Source organism: Pteropus medius, unplaced genomic scaffold (assembly GCF_902729225.1).
Source record: "Pteropus medius unplaced genomic scaffold, Ma_sr-lr_union100, whole genome shotgun sequence".
NCBI classification, from domain to species: Eukaryota; Metazoa; Chordata; class Mammalia; order Chiroptera; family Pteropodidae; genus Pteropus; species Pteropus medius.
In genome coordinates this window covers 62,276,659-62,295,167 of record NW_024349800.1, presented here as the reverse complement: position 1 = coordinate 62,295,167, position 18,509 = coordinate 62,276,659, and the positions used below count along the sequence as shown (strand labels likewise).

General features: G+C 34.3%; 1 protein-coding gene across 3 annotated transcripts in view; it reads right to left on the bottom strand.

Moving 5' to 3' along the window:
• Window positions 1-14,427, bottom strand: part of SIK2 (salt inducible kinase 2) — a 104,442-nt gene extending 90,015 nt beyond the window's left edge. The window contains exons 1-3 of one of the 3 annotated variants that reach the window (XM_039887873.1): window positions 14,153-14,427; window positions 3,238-3,354; window positions 891-954 (exon numbers count right to left, since the gene is read on the bottom strand). In XM_039887873.1, coding sequence (XP_039743807.1) covers window positions 891-954; window positions 3,238-3,354; window positions 14,153-14,287 — 316 coding nt within the window. In that variant the 5' untranslated portion in view covers window positions 14,288-14,427. The remainder of the gene's footprint in view (window positions 1-890; window positions 955-3,237; window positions 3,355-14,152) is intronic. The other 2 variants (XM_039887872.1, XM_039887874.1) reach the window with 2 other exon arrangements.
• Window positions 14,428-18,509: the final 4,082 nt, after the last annotated feature.

The following is an 18,509-nucleotide window of genomic DNA, read 5'->3' as shown; positions in this document are numbered from 1 at the left end:
AAACAATTTACGGTGACACAAAACAGATCAATAGTTGCCTGGTGCTAAGGTGGGGAAAGACAGATAACAAAGGGCACAAAAAAACTTTTGGAAGTGATAGATATTTTAATTGTGGTGATGGTTTCTTCCACACAAGTGTATGTGTGTGTGAAAACATATTAAATTGTACACATTAAGTATGTTCAATTTATTGTATGTGAATTATACCTCAAAACAGTATTAGATTTAAATTTAGGTTAAAAATAAAAAATATTTAGGCTATCTATAGTGCTCTGGCTCTACTGAGTAAAAATAAAAGAGATGAAAACTAGAATAAAATATTTATCATTTTTTAAGAGTTAACATGGATCACAGAAACCAATTAGTCAAATACTTTCTTACTAGATAAAGGAACTAAGTCCCAGAGAAGTAGAGTGACTTGCCCAAGGACTTATAGCTAAAGTTAATGGCTTACTAAACTGTTTAAGATCTAAAATGGCAGGGATTGTGTTATTTAGGTCACCACTTTATCCCTTATACTAGTAAACTGCCTGGGACATAGTAGGAGTTTGATAAATATTTGTTGCTGATCTTTCCCCTGGAAAGAAAGGTAAAAAGATAAAAAGAAAGAGAATCTCCCTTGCGTTATGACTGAAAGTTTCTCCCTATCTTTAATTCTCCAATCTCTTTAACACAGGTGAGAAAATTAAGTAGTAGCATTAATATTATAAATACAAGAGAATTATAGTCCATATTTTTAGCTTACTGGATACTTTATTATATTCTAATGCTTAAAATTTTCTAATTCATATTACCAATTCTTAAACAGGCAGGAAGTTAAAAGAAAATACTCTGTTTATGAAAATTAGTGACATTTCTGAATTTAAAAACAATTAAGAAAAAGTGCTTACCAAATATTTCTCCATTTTTGGCATATTCTGTCACAAGGTACAACATATTTTTGGTCTCCATTACCTATTGACAAATAATTGCATATTATTCTGACAGGAAAGGACTGCAATTTACCATAACATTTTTTGTAGTTACCTATTTTAAAACTACTAATAAAAGTGTCAAAGTTATAAACAATTCAGACATTGGCAGTGTTTACAAGACAGACAATATCCTTTTTCACTTAGTGAAAAATCTAGATCGTTGCTCTTCCAAGTGTGGTCCATAGACGAGCAGCAGCAGTACTGCCCAGGTGTCTGTTAGAAATGCAGGATCTCAGGCCCCACCACAGATCTACTGACACAGAATTTACATTTTAACAAAATCCCCAGGTGATTGTTATCATATTTAAGTTTGAGAAATATTAATATAGGTAATAAGAGCTTTAAAGATCAAGTTTTTACCACCTTCTCACTGACTTTTCTAGTCCTATGGTAGATTCTGATTAAGAAAATAATAAAATAGAGCTCATTTTATCTGGCCTGTAGCCTAGTTAATCTGGCACAATGTGATATTCCTCCTATTGCACTTTAATGTTGTTATAAAGTACTATTATTTTAAAATACTGTTCAAAAGCTTCATAACTCCACTGCTATACACTTTTATTTTAATTTAAAATTTTCTAAGTTCAGAAAGGAATGGTGTCTTTGTCATAAACTTGATTTTTCAAACTATACTGAACTGAAAGGATATGAATTTATAGATTCAGAATAGGTGAATTTTAGAGTGCTTCTCTGTAGCACTCTATCCTTTTATGTACTACACAAAATTTAACTGCCATCTAATAACAAAATTTAACTGCTATCTATTGAAAGGCTGAAACTAATTTTGCTCTAACATATAGGTTTAGGATTATCCCCTACCAGGTGAGAAAACTAAGGGCTATCTACAATTAGGGCCTAAAAAAGTCAAACAGTAAATCAATTTAACTAATTACTTAGTTTAAATAAACAGAAGTATCATGTGAATCTCGGTTTGGCAATATGGTTCATCAGAGACTTCTACGAATGTGATTATTTTCTTATAAGTATCTTCTTCAGGAGCTTAAAAAAAAAAAAAGCTTAAAGGGAGAAATATTTCGACGTAAATTTAACCTAAGAGGTCCTCTATAGTTTTAGGAACTGTTTTGAGTGGCACACCATAGTCTCTAATTCTTAGCCAATGGTAATGCTAATGTCTCCAAATCTTTTTAATTGCAAATTTCTATCAATAAAAGTTGTTTGGTCAAATATATGTAATTATGAACAGATGCAGAGATGCAAATTATATAATTGCACCACTGTATAAATACATTATGCACATTATACAATGCAAACAGAAGATAAATCTTAAAAATAATCTTAATTAGGAGTTCTAGCATTTTCTTATTATACTCTAACAAACACTTATGCTAACCCATTTCAGTGCACACAGAGTAGTGTGCTAGTACTAGCTCTGAGGGAAAAAATGGCTCTGCTTATAAACTGACATCTGTGGTGGAAATACTCATACCATCCCTGACTTTGAGCTACTGACATATTAATTTGCTCACTACACTTCTGGAAACTTAATCATCTGCTCTCACCAGCCAGTACAGGCTAAGTCCAGCATACCACTACTAGGTGCATACCCTATACTTTGGAGATCAAAGTCATTGGCTAGCATATTGTAACAATTTAGTTTAAAACTAGTTTTCTATAAAAACTCTACATATTAATGAATAAAAATATTAAAAGTTTTGTATTACATTACTATTCTTAAACATGAACTACTCTTTAAAAATTTGAGAAAAATCTTCCTTTTAAAAAAACATGGCTTATACTTGAAAATGGTAGTTTATTTTATAAAAATTATCTTAATAAAGTTGATTTTTAAAAAAATGGCTCATTTATTTTATCTGATAAAACAACTCAAACAAAATACAAGATTTGGCTCTAGGTATTACAAAGTATGCCACTACTATTTGGGCTTTTGTATTTCATAAAACATAAATAGTATGTTTCTTAAATAAGGAAAAATGCCATACCCTCATTAATGGTACTGCCACTGAAACTTAGCAGGTGAAGCACAGTATCACAAATGCAAAAATATAAACTTTTTAAATAAATAATTTATAGTCTGAGAGACAACTTAAAATTAAGCTACTAGTAGTTTTTATTTTCTTAATTTTTTATTTAAATATAGAAATATGGATGTACTCAGCTTAACAAAAGCATTTTGTTTTCCTTTTCATAGGCTGAAAAAAACTAACATAAAAGAAAAAAATAATGATACAAAATAGAGAAATGAATGTGAGGAAGCATGTAGAGCTGTAAGGCTAAGTCATACCTGATAAAGTTTGATTATGTGAGGGTGGTCTAACATTTTCATTATTTGTACCTCTCGGTAGATTTTCTCAAGGTTCACTGCATCCAGCTGAGATTTATCTATAATTTTTATCGCCACCTGTATCCCAGATACAAATAAGTACAATTAGTATATAATGTTTAACATTTTCCAGTTAAAATTCTTTTTAGTAAATGACATCTGAGACTTTACCTGTAGGTTCCTATGACAATGATAACTAGTTTAAATCCAATGCTCATTCATTCAACACATCTCTTTTAAACATCTACCATGTGTAAGACTGTGGGAGATTTTGTTTAGGAGTGTCTTTAGTGTGCTATGAAGAATAACCCTGCGAAGTTACTTTAATAAAACATATTTCCCTTTCGGTACAACTGTAATGCCTATTTACTCCATTTATAAATTGAAGAAATAAAATTTCAGCTGTTTCCACCACCAAGTACCCATAAACAAATGATTGGCCACGTAGAAAACAATTTCTACTGTACTGAAATAAAATTTTTCTAGAAAAGCAAGTGGTAAGTTCCAAAGAATATAGACATACCTTTCTGAAAAGAAGCTAAATGTAAGTATCAAAATCCATCTACAGGAAAAGATACCAACTGGATTACATTTTGTTTTAAAAATCAAAGTACAAAATCTCAAATGTTAGTAATTATAATAAAGTTTGACTTTCTTAAAGGAATCTGATTTTTAAAAATGTGGCCTCTTCCTGTCATAGCTAGAGAGGAAACCAAACCACTCCTAGATTAATAATTTGAAGGAACTGCATTTGAAGGTGAATAACTAGGTAATCAGAAATCAATAGTCATGTACTTAAAAAAAGTACATGAAAAAATCATGCAACTAAAAAAACTAATTTTTTAAAAATTAGATATTTGGTTAGGAAATAAGCCATTCTGATTTAAATAAAATGGTCAGATAATTAGGAACCACTCAAACTTAAGTGCAGTAAGTTCTGAAGAAATTCTAAAATGTACTTCACATTCTACCTAAATGTATCCTGAACATAATTTAGCTGTATGCTGCTTCAGTGTAATTTTTAGTATCAATTACTGTATGTACTATCATAGTTCAATACTCCTAAAAGGTATCCAAGAAAATAGGACTCAGCTTGTCAATTCACTTCATTCCCTCAGATTCCTATACAATTAGTTTTCTCTTCTTTCCTTATGGTACTCTGTCCTCTGCTGTTCTCTCTTAAAGCTTTGCTATAAGGTTTGTTACCTTTCTCTATTTCGAATTTGCTGTCACAGCTTGTTTCCTGGTTTAAATTAACTGTAACCCACAGAAGAACTTAAGCTTCCCAGGGGAAGTCAGATTACTAAACATAATGGATAAAATTAAACTTTTGCTTAAGAAGAAAAGGGGTAGCTTTCTCACTAGGCAGTATAGTGCGTAAGTTGTGTGACAGCTGTTTTCATTATATTTGTTGGTATTTTATTTCTGCAATTAAAATATTCTAGAAAGTAAAAGGTGCAGACTGATTACCACTGTATTGGCTATTAGGGATATTATGAAACCACTTCAAACCTAAATACATTTACAATGACCCCCTTCCTCCGCCCAATTAAGAGTATGAGAGAATACTTCGGGTAACTTTGGGTAAAAGTTGACAGATAAAAAAATATATGGATACTTGAATCTCCTCAATATTCCTTAGGAAGGTAACAAGGGCATATTTTGAAAATATGTTGCCCTACAATTTTTGGGCATAAAAATTTGATAAAAAAATTTGTCTAGATACCATTAACCCCTTCCTAGCAAAAAGCTTTTATAACAAAATGGGTCAGAACCATCTAATAAATAGAAAAAGAACTGGAGTAAAAAGAATCATGGTCTTTCAAATTGTAGCATGATTATATTCCTTTGGATCCTTGGCCTCGAATAATGAAAAAGTGAAAAATAGATAAATTATCTAATTAAATTTTGACAAGTTATAAACTTCATTTAACTTTTTTCAGCCAAAAAAATTTCAAATGACAAAATATAATTCTCTCAATTTTGGATCACAGACTATACACATATAGACCATAAGTCTATATATTTATATCTTTATATTGTTACCCCTTGTAAAGCTGTTATAAGATTATGAAAAAGCAAAGCACTAAAGAAAAGCAGAACATGTGTTAGCAAGCTCCTTATAATAGGGCTATTCTAACTGCTGTAACAAGCAGACCTCAAAAGTAATAACTCAAACACAATAGAAGTTGATTTCTTGTTCATGTAGTAGAACTGGATGGGTGAAAAGTTAGCAGGTAGCTTTCCTCCATGAAGGCATAGGAGATTCAAGGAGTCCTACAACCTTTAATGAGTGGCTTCCATGGTTACCCTGAAAGCTGTCTTTATTACGGCCAGACAGAAGGAGAAAAAAGTTCAGAGGATCCCTCATAAGAAGTTTTCATGGGCCAGGCTCAGAAATGGTGCAAATTATTTCTGTTCACTTCTTTAGTTAGAACTCAGTCACATGACTATGCCTAAATACAAGGAAGGCCGAGAAACAGTGCAGTTGTAGGTCCAGGAAGAAGAGAAACTGAATTTTGGGTGGTCAGTTAGCATCTCTGCCATACTCTTCCAGGTAATTTCTTAACAATGACACTCTTCACCAAGTACTCCTTAGGAATATAATAATAATGATGCCTTTCACAACTGCATTGCACTTTTTAACAAAATAACGTATTTAACGTTATTTTTAGGTATTTAGTTATTTAAAGTTTACCTCATTTATTTCTCAACTTTGTATAGTAAATGGAACAAGCAGTATACCCATGGGTTGATGAAATTGAGGTTCAAAAGATGTTATATACTCTATAAAGGTCCAAAAGCTCAAGTTAATTAATGGGAAAAAACAGCAGGCCTTCTAACTACAAGTCCAATCTTTTTGCTATTTCAAAGATCCTATTATTCACACATTTACTGAGCATTTTGTGTGTGCCCAAAATTATGCCCAGGATACAAAAATGAACTAGGTCTGATTCCTACCCTCAAGGAACTTAACAGGTCTGTGAGAACAAAGAGAATACATTTTAGAAAACAAATTTTTATCGAAAAGAGATCAGCATTTGGGGATTTCCCTAGTAGTGAACAAAAGTCCCAACTTACAAAAAAATGAACTATTCCAATAGTTCATTTTCAAAATAAATATGAATTTAGATTTCTGGGAACTTATTCTCTGCGTCCTTATTCACTACTTAATTCCAAACATAGTACCAAAGACAGAATCTGCATAGTCATAACAAAGTCAAGCAAGGGACTGCATAAACTGAAGGATCCTCTTTTTGTTGTTGTTCATCTGAATTATTCAACTAATTCTTAATTAATGTATGATCTTTAAAAAAAGCCTTCAGTGAATTTATTGGAGATAGAAAAATTAATATTCTTTCTGCTATGGTTCAAAAAGATGGTTCCCTACACAACTTCGGAGAGCATATTGAACAAGCTAGAATGATTACTATCAAACTCAATCCCATGTAAAGTAGCAACACTGAATATCCAACCTCAGAAATAGGAAAATGTGCATTAAAAATAAAATACTCTTGTGTCAATTATATCTCAAAGAATACCATTTTTGCTTATTATATTTACAAAGAATAAAAAGCAAACTCCCTTGTGAGCTACATTTCAATGAGATGGCCACTTTCATATATTGCTGATAGGAATATAAAACAGGTTATAATTTTTCTGGAAAGTAATTTAACAATCTTTATCAAAAATCTTAAAAATCATCTGTCCTATTTAGCCTAAAAATTCTAATTTGAGAAATTATTAGAAGGAAATAATCTGAAATGATATTTATGTGTAAATATATTCAGATTACAACATAAAAAATAGAAACAGTAATTCGGAAATAATTACATAAATTATGTTAACTTTATGACTTATATATCCATTAAAATGGATCCTTTTAATAATATGGAGAAATGCTTAGACTAAAATATTAAATTAAAAATCAGGATATCAGTAGTCTCAACACAAGGTATGTAGAGAAAAAGACCAAGAAAAACTAGATACGAATATGACAAATATGTTATTGGTGGGTGAAAAATTAATGGATTTTTTTTTTTTTGCTTTAAACTTTTCTGTGCAATTTTTCTTTGATGAGCATGAATACTTTTCTAATAAGAAAAAAAGAAAAATGAAACGGAGTTATATTTCAAATACGCTAACTTCTCCATTTGTGAAATATTAGTCATTTTCATTTTATTTTCTAAATTCTCCATAAAGTGGGTATATTATAAGATTTAAATATTAGTTAAGAAGACTATATACATAGTAATGTTTCCAACAATGGTAAGTAAAAAACAATACATATAAAAGTAACAACTATATAACATACAAATTTGCAAAGAAGACAGGGATGAAATGTAAGAGCAGAAATGAAATAGTATTAAGATGATGGATAAAAGAATTTTTTTCATCTTTCAAAATGTAATTTAATGGTAATTAAATTAATTCTGACAATTAAGAAAATATTTTCACTTCTCATAAAAGAAATATTAATCTTAAAGAAATCACACATACAAAAGTGGCTTTGGGGGACTTTATAAGGAAGTTACACAATAAGAACTATTCTAGTAACAAAGCAGAAGAAATTAACATGCTTGCTGTCTCAGGTAATACCTGCTTCAGTGCTATTTAGTACAAATACACTAATTCCCTCAAGTACCAAGTAACATTATGCTTACTATACAATTAGATCTTTGAAGTCAAAAAACAAATACACTTTTAAAGCCTGTACATCAAATCACAGGTAGAATCAGAACATACCAGCCTATCACTTGATTGAAAAGTGAACGTTATTGAATAGTGTACAACAAAAGGGTTTCTGAAGGCAGTAAAAATGTCAGTGTAAAACTGATATGGAGTTCTCTATTTACCCTTAAAGAATAAATCAACATTTTTTTCTCAATTTAAAATATGACTTGTAAAATTTAAGAATTTATATAATAAAAAAAGAATTTATATAATAAAAAAAATCCTCATTAAGATTTAATTTGATTATTATAATGGTGGGTAATGAAAACAGATTGGAGGAAAGGTAAACATTAGTAGGTAAACAATGTTTTATTTAAAAATAATCTACCTTAAAAATTATTTAAACACATCACAAAAAAAGACAACTCAATTTAAAAATGGGCTAAAGAAAAGCAATTCACAAGAAACGTAAATAGTCATCATATGAAACTGTGTAATAAAAAAATGCAAATTAGAATAAAAAATATTTTCTCCCATCAAACTGGAAAAGATTTAAAAATCATATTCCTGGAAAAATATGCATTCTTCCTGGTGAAAATAGGTATTTTTTCTGGAGGATAATTTAGCATCTCATGCCATAAGATATGGATGTGAAGACATCTTCCTTGACCCAAGAATTCCCATTGTTATGGGATTACCCCGAGGAAATAATCAGATAGGTACACAAAAATGTATATACAGGAATGCCCTCTGAAACATTATTTTAGAAAGAAAAACAGCGAGAGAAATAATCTAAATGTTCAATAATGGGAAATTGATGAAATAAAATACAAAGGGTCACATGCAAGGATGCTGTTTACCCATGCTTTAGAGTTTTTTTAAACTTGGGGAAAGGTTCATAACACATTAAGTAAAAAAGACATGTGTAAAGATGACTTCAATTTTATTACCTACATATAAAATATATGTGAATAACTAAGAAGATATGAACCAAATATTAACAGTGGTTATCTCTTGGTCTGTATTAAGGATGTTTCTTTTCTTCTTTGAGCTTTTCAACAATGTCTAAAATGAGTAAGTAATATCTACAATTCCTTTTGTAATTGGAGGAAAAACACAAATATGATGTTTAAAGAACTTAAAACAAATTTTAGCATAATTTTTTAGTTTAATTCATCCAACATTCACCTGGTAACCTATTTAAAGTGTTTTAAAAATATTTTTTAAGATGATTTTCTGATGACATTCCTAAACATAATTGTCTTTCATTCGTTTAATCTCAAACTGGATACATGGGCTCTTTCTCTCTGCAGGGTAAAAAAGCATTCTCCACAAATGTTCTGTATAAAGAAACTTTTACATAAATAACTTATTTCAAAAATATAGAGGTGAAAGGTAGAAGAGGTACTAGGTACACTAAAAAGGAAAAAAAAAAAAGGTATCTTAATGCATTTCTGGAATTCATTTGGCTCCAAGGGAATGAATATGTCATCAACAGTGGGCCATAAATCAAATGTCATCATGTGAATCCAAGAACTGAGGCCAGTTTCAGTTATTTCCAAATAAATGTTTTCTTAATTGCCTGATACTGAGATAGAATTTCCCAGTGGAATTAAAATCAGAACACATTAAACTCTGTTAAAGTTAAAAATTTCTACAAAACATAAAAATTTACACAACTCTTATTTTTCATGTTTGTCTCCCCCAATTCCTCAAAAAGGACAGAATAATTTGCTAAATATTTCTTGTCTGGGTGCCAAGAAACTAGAGCACAATTTCTAATAAAACATTTATTCCATGACAAATATTTTACCTCGAGACACAATTAAAAATAATAGACCTAGATAGAAATATTAGTGATTAAATTATTTGGTAACAAGTCCTTTTGTTGCATATAGTACAGTTAATTCTTGAAACTGGACTATTTCATACCATAAGATTAATACTAAGACTAAGAGGAGTCTTAAAATTTTAAAGCGAAATATAAAATTCGATTGTATTAAAAAAAGGTTCTTCATGAAATATTGCAGTTTATGCCTTCTCGTTTCTACCCTTGCTCTGAAAATGCATTTTTTGATACTTTAACTATTGTTAACCTTTAAAAATACTTACTTTTAAGTAAAAATACTTAAAAATATTTTAAGATAGTAGTTTAAGAATTATGCCTAAATATAAAAGCCCCCAAATGCATGAGAAAGCTTTTTAGTGATTAAAAGTAGTTTTCAGAATGTCCTTGCTATCATCAGTTTTGTATTCTGGGTTCTCTTAAGGATAAGTAGCCAACACCTACGTGACATTTTAATAAGGTAATTTTCGGAGTCTCTGTGAAATTTCTTTAAGATTCCATGGACCACACATTTACATGCTCCTTAGCTAAGTAATACAAGAGGCGTGGTACTAGGAAAAATTCACTTATCTGTCATAGAAAAGGTCTGAAAATAACTATTGATGTTTATATCTGGGTGGTGATATTATAGGCAATTCTTTTCATGTATCTATATTTTTACATTTTTCAATCATAAACATGATAAATTTGATAAAAATATACTGCTCTCTAATGTAAAAATAATACCTTCTCACTTGGTAATTTCCCTCCTAGGAATTTACCCCCAATTCCTCCTCTCTGAAAAAATTAAAAAATGTAGACACTGTTATATACACAAAAATTAATCACTGCAAATTATTTACTGTAACATTAAAAACTAAATAATGTTTAGTAATCAGAAAGTTAAGTAAAATAGGATTCTACAAGGTAGAAAACTGCAGCTATTAAAAATGTTTCAAAAAGTTATATATAATAAGCAAAATGCTCAGGCTATAATAAGTGGAAAAAAAGACACAATTTATACAAATGTACCTAACAATGTGATCTCATCTATGGAGAAGGCATTTAAAAAGATGACTAGAGGGAAATATAACATAATGTTAAGAATGATTTATTCTCATTTGGTGGAAGAATTATACATGTACTTTTTTGTGTACTGTTCCTTATATTGTCTACATCAAGATTATATTTCTTTAAGAGTCAGAAAACAAAAGGGCTTGAAGGCACAAATGACTTTTCTGGAATTTTATTTAACAAAAAAACCCAAAAACCTAGTCATAGAAGGAAAAAGTTCTGTGCTAGTAAAGTATCAATTAAAAAAAAACAAAAAACACTTCTCAAGGACACTTATAGCACAGCAAACTAGCAACCACTACTGCCTAAAATAGTTTAACAGTCTAAATGCTATTATCCTTTTCCCATTATGCTAATTTTATAAAATTAGCTACTCTAATTCATAAATCACAAACCAAGACTACAAAGCTTTTATGAAGTATTATATCTGGAAGCTGGATTTTACCACCACCTGCCTTCCCTTTTGTGTGCAAAATTTACGCAGAGATCTAATATGAGAATACCGCTTCAGATGATGATGTAATTATATTTCTTAAACAATGTTTAGCTATTTGATAGATTAGACCAAAATGAAGGTCTCTTTTGTCTACTGATTTTTTTTTTTCCTCTGAAAGGCAAACAGTCTTCGATCTCTCAAGCTTTGTAGAAAACAGAACAAGAGACAGAGAAGAGCCCATTAAAAATAAAAGGGTCCAATTGTTCACGACATAGATGTTTAAGCTATGCTCTAAAATTTGCCTTGGGTTCAAACTTGGGGAAAAAGACCTCTAAGTTTTAAAATACGCAAACTTATATTGATGCTAAAAATATACTAAGTTGAAGAAATTTTTATAAGTAATAAGCATAATCATGATATTTTGCTGATATTGTTCTTCATACATTGTTCTCACTGGAATTACTGTGGCATGTTCAGCAATGAAAACCTAAAATAATATTAAATAAAACTGGTTTCCACTAGCCATTTATAGTATTTGAAGTTGTTCTATTTATCGAAGACATAAATATTTATACAGTGAATGAACGAAGATAAATACTGCTTTAAAAAACCCTCATTAATAACAAATGGTATACTTTAGGAAACAACTGTATCTCTGCTATAGCTAAATAATTCTAAATTACCATATAAGTTCACGGAGCAACTTTACAAACTTGAGATCTACAGGAACTTTTCATTAATAACCTGTTTCACTTACCCCTCAACTTTAATATCTCCAACCACACCAAATTTCCACAAACACAATAAATGTACACCATTTCTTTTTTTATATGTTAAGGACACTTTTTTTTTAGAAAAGCACAAGGAAGATGGGCTCTAGGGACTAGAAATTTAGCTTTTAATTTAAAACATTTTATAGACATATATTCACACACAATTCAAGATCTGGATGCTCTTTCATAATTTGACCTGTGCCTTCAATTACAAATTGATCTCACTCCATCTCAGAGCCAAGCCATGATACTACTCCACAGTGCCCTCTAGCTCTACAAGACATATCAATTTAAAAGGGACACTTTGAACTGTCAACCTCAACAGAAAGTATCAGTCACTATCAGCTCCACTTTAGGCAGTTCTTAAATAGATATTGTATTACCTAAATTTTATCTATTAATAACAGCTGACTTAATTAAATCTTGCTACTAATACCAAAAAGAGCTGATGAGAAAAATGTATGAATTGAAGGGTTTCTGTAGAAGCTCTCTGTAACATTCAATGTGATTTTTAGGCAGTCATTAAGCAAGGACTCATATAAAAATACACACTGAAAATGCCTTCTTTTCATGTAATTTAAGGGGAAATGCCATGCATTAGGCCATGGTTCTTAAGACTGGAACCAATATCTTCATTTTAAAAAATGCTGAAATCAGATTAAATAATTATCATTACAAACTTAATCTAAATTGCTAACACTGAGAAATTTGTGAGAGGAAAACGTGTGACCTTGGTCCTGATGCTAAAAAATAAGTTATAATTTGGGCTGCTTCAGGATAAATAGAGGGCAAAAAGTGAATATGACATAATGACATATACTCCTTTCTGAAATGGATTCCTTCACAAAAACAAATCAAAAACAAAGTTAAGCAAAACTTCTAAGAAAAACAACTATAAAAATCACTCAAGTTTTCAAATGCCCTTCACCTTATTCTGCTATTCTGAAAAAAAAAAAAAGTCCTACGTTATTTCATATTCAAACTCTAGTACATTCACACTAAGGGGAAAGACTGAAAAGGATGAAAACTGGAAAAAAAACTGAAAAAGGATGAAATTCCAGAACTACAATGAGGCAGAGTACGTCAAAAACACAAGGTTTTATTCTAAAGAATGGTTTTGTTTCTGCCGTTTTTCTAAAGTATTTAATTTGCACGTCTTAAAATAGAGACCCTGAGGAGAGCAGCTTGAGGCAGTGAAGGAAGGGGGGCGGGTTAGGTAAGAACAGAGACTTGTGAGAAAAATATGTTCGGTGCATTAGAATGTGCGGGGTGGGGGGTGGGGGTGCAGCTGAATTCACCGTCGGGAAGCAGTTGAGGGTTTTATAAGTAGAGAAGCAGAATCTGCTGCGGCTTAAGGAACACATATTCACAGCCAGAAGGCACACCTGGTAAAGGAACAACCCTGGATAAGAAAGGCCAGCACACCAACCGTGCAAATACAGAGATGATCATTTTAACCACTTCCATTGTCTGGAGTATTAGAGGAAAATTCCTCAGGCACGAGATCAAGCTAGTCTGAGATACTGTCGGGCAAAGGGAGGGAGAGAAGATGGACAGTCGCCGTCCGGGCATTCTCGGCCTGGGGACCCCTTCCTCACGGCGCCGGATTCACGGGGAACGCAGGATGCTCTGTCCCGGGAGTCTGAGCGCAGGCGGTCCCCTCCTCGGGGCTGGCGACGTCTCCCACCGCGCAGCCCAGGAGCACCGAGACTTCCCCTCCCACCCCACCCCCAGCCGAAAGCAGGGAAGACACGGAACTTAGGCTCCCGAGCGGAGGCCACAGACCAGGTCACGACCAGGGTGGAAGACTGGGCGAAATTCCGTGTGGCCACCGTGGGTGGCGTAGGGAAGGCAAAGCCCCAGCTGGTCCGGTTTCCAATCGGACACTCGAGTCTGGGTGGCCGGGCCCCGATCCCTTAGGTGCTCATCGATTCCCTGCACCACCTGGGTCCTCACAGTCCCAGGCCCTCTCGTCCCAGCTAGTGACCCGGCCTCTCGGGTCTCCCCCGGCCCCCGCTGCAGCCGCCCCTCTCGGTAAACAGCTGCTCTCCCGAACCCTCTCCTCGGACGCTCCCGCCGAGCCCCGGGCCGCACCTCCGTCTTGGTGATCCGGTGCCGCCCCAGCTTCACAACGGCGAAGTTGCCCTTGCCCAGCGTGCCCTCGATGTCGTAGAACCCCACCCGGACCGGCCCGCGCTGCAAGTGCCTCGGACCATCCGCCATGACCATGCTGGGCCCCGCTGCTAGACACGGCGGACTGGAGCGCGGGCTGGCGGGCGACACGGCTGAACTCGGGAGACGGCCACTCGGCTCGCTCCTCCACTCCGTCCCTCCCGCTCCGCAGGGCCCAGCCAGGCGCGCGAGGCGGCTGACGTGCGCCGACGTCAGGGGGCCGGGACAGGGGGGCGGGGGGCGGGACCGGGCCTCGATTGGTCACCATGGCGACTGGAGCAGCGTCGACGTCGGCGGCGGGAGGAAGGGAGGGTCGGGAGAAGGGCGGGGCCTGAACGGCGCGTTCCTTCCGGGCTCTGGCGCCCTCCGCTCTTCCCGCCGCCTCGCGGCTGCCAGGGGCGGGATCGTTCTCTGGCCCTCCCAGTTCCTCGGCCTCTCAGCCGAAGGCCAAGAGCGAGCCCTGGTGGGCGGAGCGGAGGGATGCAGCGACCTGGACCTGGCCTGCTGTCTCCTTTACCCGCACCGTCGTTCTCTGCCCACCCCGGGAACTTCCCGCCAAAACCTCTCACCTGTGACCACAGTGCGTCTTAAATTTGGCACGGGCAAAGAACTGTGGCTGAGCAATGGATTGCTCACAGGCTCCTTTCTTTGCATTCTTTTTTCATCTTGCTTCTGTATAAATGCCTCCACATTTTGATGTCTCTGAGGAATCATTCTGACAGGAGCATGCTCGCGTATAGACTCACAGAATGTCAGCGTTGAAGAGACCCTAGAGATCACTTAGTGCAAGGATTTGTAGCCTCAAATGGGCTTCGGAGCCTCGAACCCCCTAAAACGTATGCAAATTTTTGCTTACTTGTCTCTAGGGAGATAGAACTATAGCTTTTATCGGATTCCCATACCTGAGGATGATCCCGAAAGGTTAAAAAAAATACCTACTTATCTAATCCAATTTTTTCCAGATGAAGAATTAAGCTCCAAGGATTGAAGGGAAATGCCAAGGTCACGCAGGAAATGCTAGAGTTAGGATTGGAGATCACACCAGTCTTCGGATGGTGACCCAAGGAAACAGGGGTTCTTTTAATATTTTGAGATATATATTAGTGCCTCCAGATCTTGGTTTCTAAATGCCATTCTCCACTAAAAGGAATCGGACTCCTGGGAGAAATGGCTGATTCTAGGGCAGCAGGGACATATTAAATGCCCTTGAAGATCTTGTGAGAGAAAGCAAGATTTTTGAAGAATGATGAGGACACGTCAAAAGGATATAGCTAGCTTGAATGTAGCTCCACTTACCAAATCTGGGCAAATTTGAGCATCATGAATGAATAATGATAGAAACGAATTTTTTAAAAGAATCTAAAGTACATACTTATTCTTTAAAAATTTAAATAAATAAAGGATAGGGAAAGATGACAATTCTTGACAGTGGAATCCCAACTAATCTACACAGAAGAAATGATGAAATTAGGAAAATCATAATTTTGCAACCATTATAGTAGTAATTGATTCAGACAATTATCAATAGGTATTAAAATCATTGGGTGAAAGTTTGCACAGTCTCAAAGTATCATTGGATTTTTTAGTTCATTACAAAGGATAAACGCAGTACCTTTACTGACAAATATCACCTGAACAAAATGATCAAAGTTGATGTCACCAATTATGGGATAAAATGACATGATGTGCCTTTCGGTATGACATACTGAGGACACACTATCTTTTATGTATTGTCTCTGTTAAAAATACATATTCTGAGTCTTATTGCAAAGAAACAAATCAGAAAAATGCAAGTTGAGAAATAGTCTACCCAACCACTGGCCTGTACTCTTAAAAAGATGTCAGCATCATGAGAGACAAAGAAAGGTTGAGGAACTGTTTTAGATTTAAAAGGTTGAAGAGATATGCCACTAAAGGCAATATGTGATCCTGGATTGACAAAGTTCTATAAGGGAATATATTCAGAGTATTTGAAATTTACGTGTGGAAAATTTATTAGATAATAGTATTATTTAAATGTTAAGTTTCTAGAATTTCATAACTGTGCTGTGATTATGGAAGCGAATACCCTTATTAAGAGATACACACTGAAGTATTTGGGGGTAAAAGGTTTTGGTATATGCAAGTTACTGTCAAATGGTTTAGAAAAGATAGATAAGGCAATGTGGCAAAATGTTAAATTGATGAATCTAGATAAAGGGTATATGATAGTTCATTGTATTATTCTTGTAACTTTTCTGTAGTTTAAATTTTTTAATGAAACAATGTATATGTATATATTTTATTAATTTACGTTAACTTAATTTTGTTTTATTTTCTATTTTTTGTGTAAGACTGACTGGCTCTTGAGCCCTCTACCTGCTTACTGTGCTTCTGCCCTTCACTCTCCCTAAGCAATACTTTATTCTCCTGTGACTTATATTATTTGCAAAATCGAGGGAAGAGGCTTTAAGACTGATGAGATTTCTAGGAGTAGTATACGAGGGTTCAGTCTAACCAGACCAGGAGGAGCCCGCATATGTACCTCAGTTAAAAAAAATTGTTCCCATATACATTTTCCCTATTAGATTAATGTGTTCTAATTGCTCTGGGGGTTTCTTTGGTACTCTGATGAAAAGCCACTTATTCAAGACCCAGAAAATGCACATAGAGACCCAGCAGAGCAAACAGCCTCCTCTTTTAAAGTATGTCTTTTGAACAGAAATTAAGACTCATTTCTATCTGATTAGTTTTATCAGATAATTGGGGCAACTACCTACTTGTAGAATCTAGGAGTAAGATTTGATTTAGAGCTGGAAAGAAAGGAATGGCAGGGAGGACCAGAATTTTTTTGGTAAACCACTGTGAGGGTTCTGAGTGTCTAGAGGTTAGAAAAAGGGAGGCCAGAGACTAGGCAGAGGTAGGAAGGACTGTGTCATAAATAAAACTTGCCTGTTTGGAAATGCAGTGGGTGTGCCACTGAACATTACTGTAGATTTTAAATGTGACTCTGAAGAAATACATGTGGACTGTGAGAATATTGCAGCCTTGGAATCCACGATTCAGCTCTGTTTCCTCAATCCAAAAGACCTACTCCTCCCTCTCCAATTTCAACCCTGTATATCTCTTAAGTGCTTTTGCTTCAGTTAAATTTCAACCCTGTATATCTCTTAAGTGCTTTTGCTTTCTTCTGCTGTTTCTCTCTCCCTATTTTTCCTCTTCTTTCCTTTTTCTCTTTCTAGACACACACACACACACACACACACACACACATATATCACCACCACTACCACCACCCCAGGAAAAAGAATAAAAGATAAGAGGGAGAAGAAGAAAAGAGAGGCTTCACACAATTCCCATCTTTTTCATCTCTAGTTTTAGTATCACCGAGGCAGAGTGCTGTAGTCATCAGTTTTCTTATTTGCTTGACCTTTAAAATGCAACATTCCAGCTAATGCTGAGAGAATAATGCTATATTTGCCATTGAGTTGATTTAAAAAAAATGTTAAGATAACACTTCAAAATGCAAAAGAGTGTATACATGGAAATAATTGAGAAAGATTGTAAGAGACAGAAATAAGAATGAATTCTTTAGTATACTTAACTTAGAATAAAATGAACTTAGAACAAAAATGTGAAATGAGGAGAATAGTTAGCAAAGAGGAAATGAAACAGTAATTTGAAATGTGAGGAAAGAGAACTTCATGGCTCACGGCGCTATACATATTTTGCTGAAGCAGACAGCTCATGAAACTTGAAAAACAAAATATGTACCATATGTTTCCTTGATCGTGAATATTGTCTACATTTTTACTGTTTTATAATTTTAAGACTGAACGAAAGTCAATACACCGGAAGGTTTAGGTCTGGATTTAGATTTAGTTTAAATTGAAAACTGGTGAACTCTTTATAATAGATGACTTAGCTTAGAAAAAATAGATTACAAAGTTAGAATGAATATTTTGCTTTTTATATGAAAGGCAGAAAGTACATGAGAAAATCCAAATCACTGACTCATGCCAATTTTACAAGTGCTGCTTATTATAAAATACAGGTGTTCCTGAAATATGAATTACTCCGTCAGGTTAATGAACATGTGGGTGACACTGTGTTTAAGGTACTATTATGGAAATAAACTAGAGGATCGAGATAATTTAAAGTAAATTTTCTTTAGTTATTTTCAAGGATGGGTAACCATGGACTTTTTAAATTTTTCTTAAGGTTAGTTTTAGCTGTGAGGGACCTTCTCTAAAGGAAGAGCGTGTGATTCTCTCAAGCTTTGAAAATAATTTCAAATTTT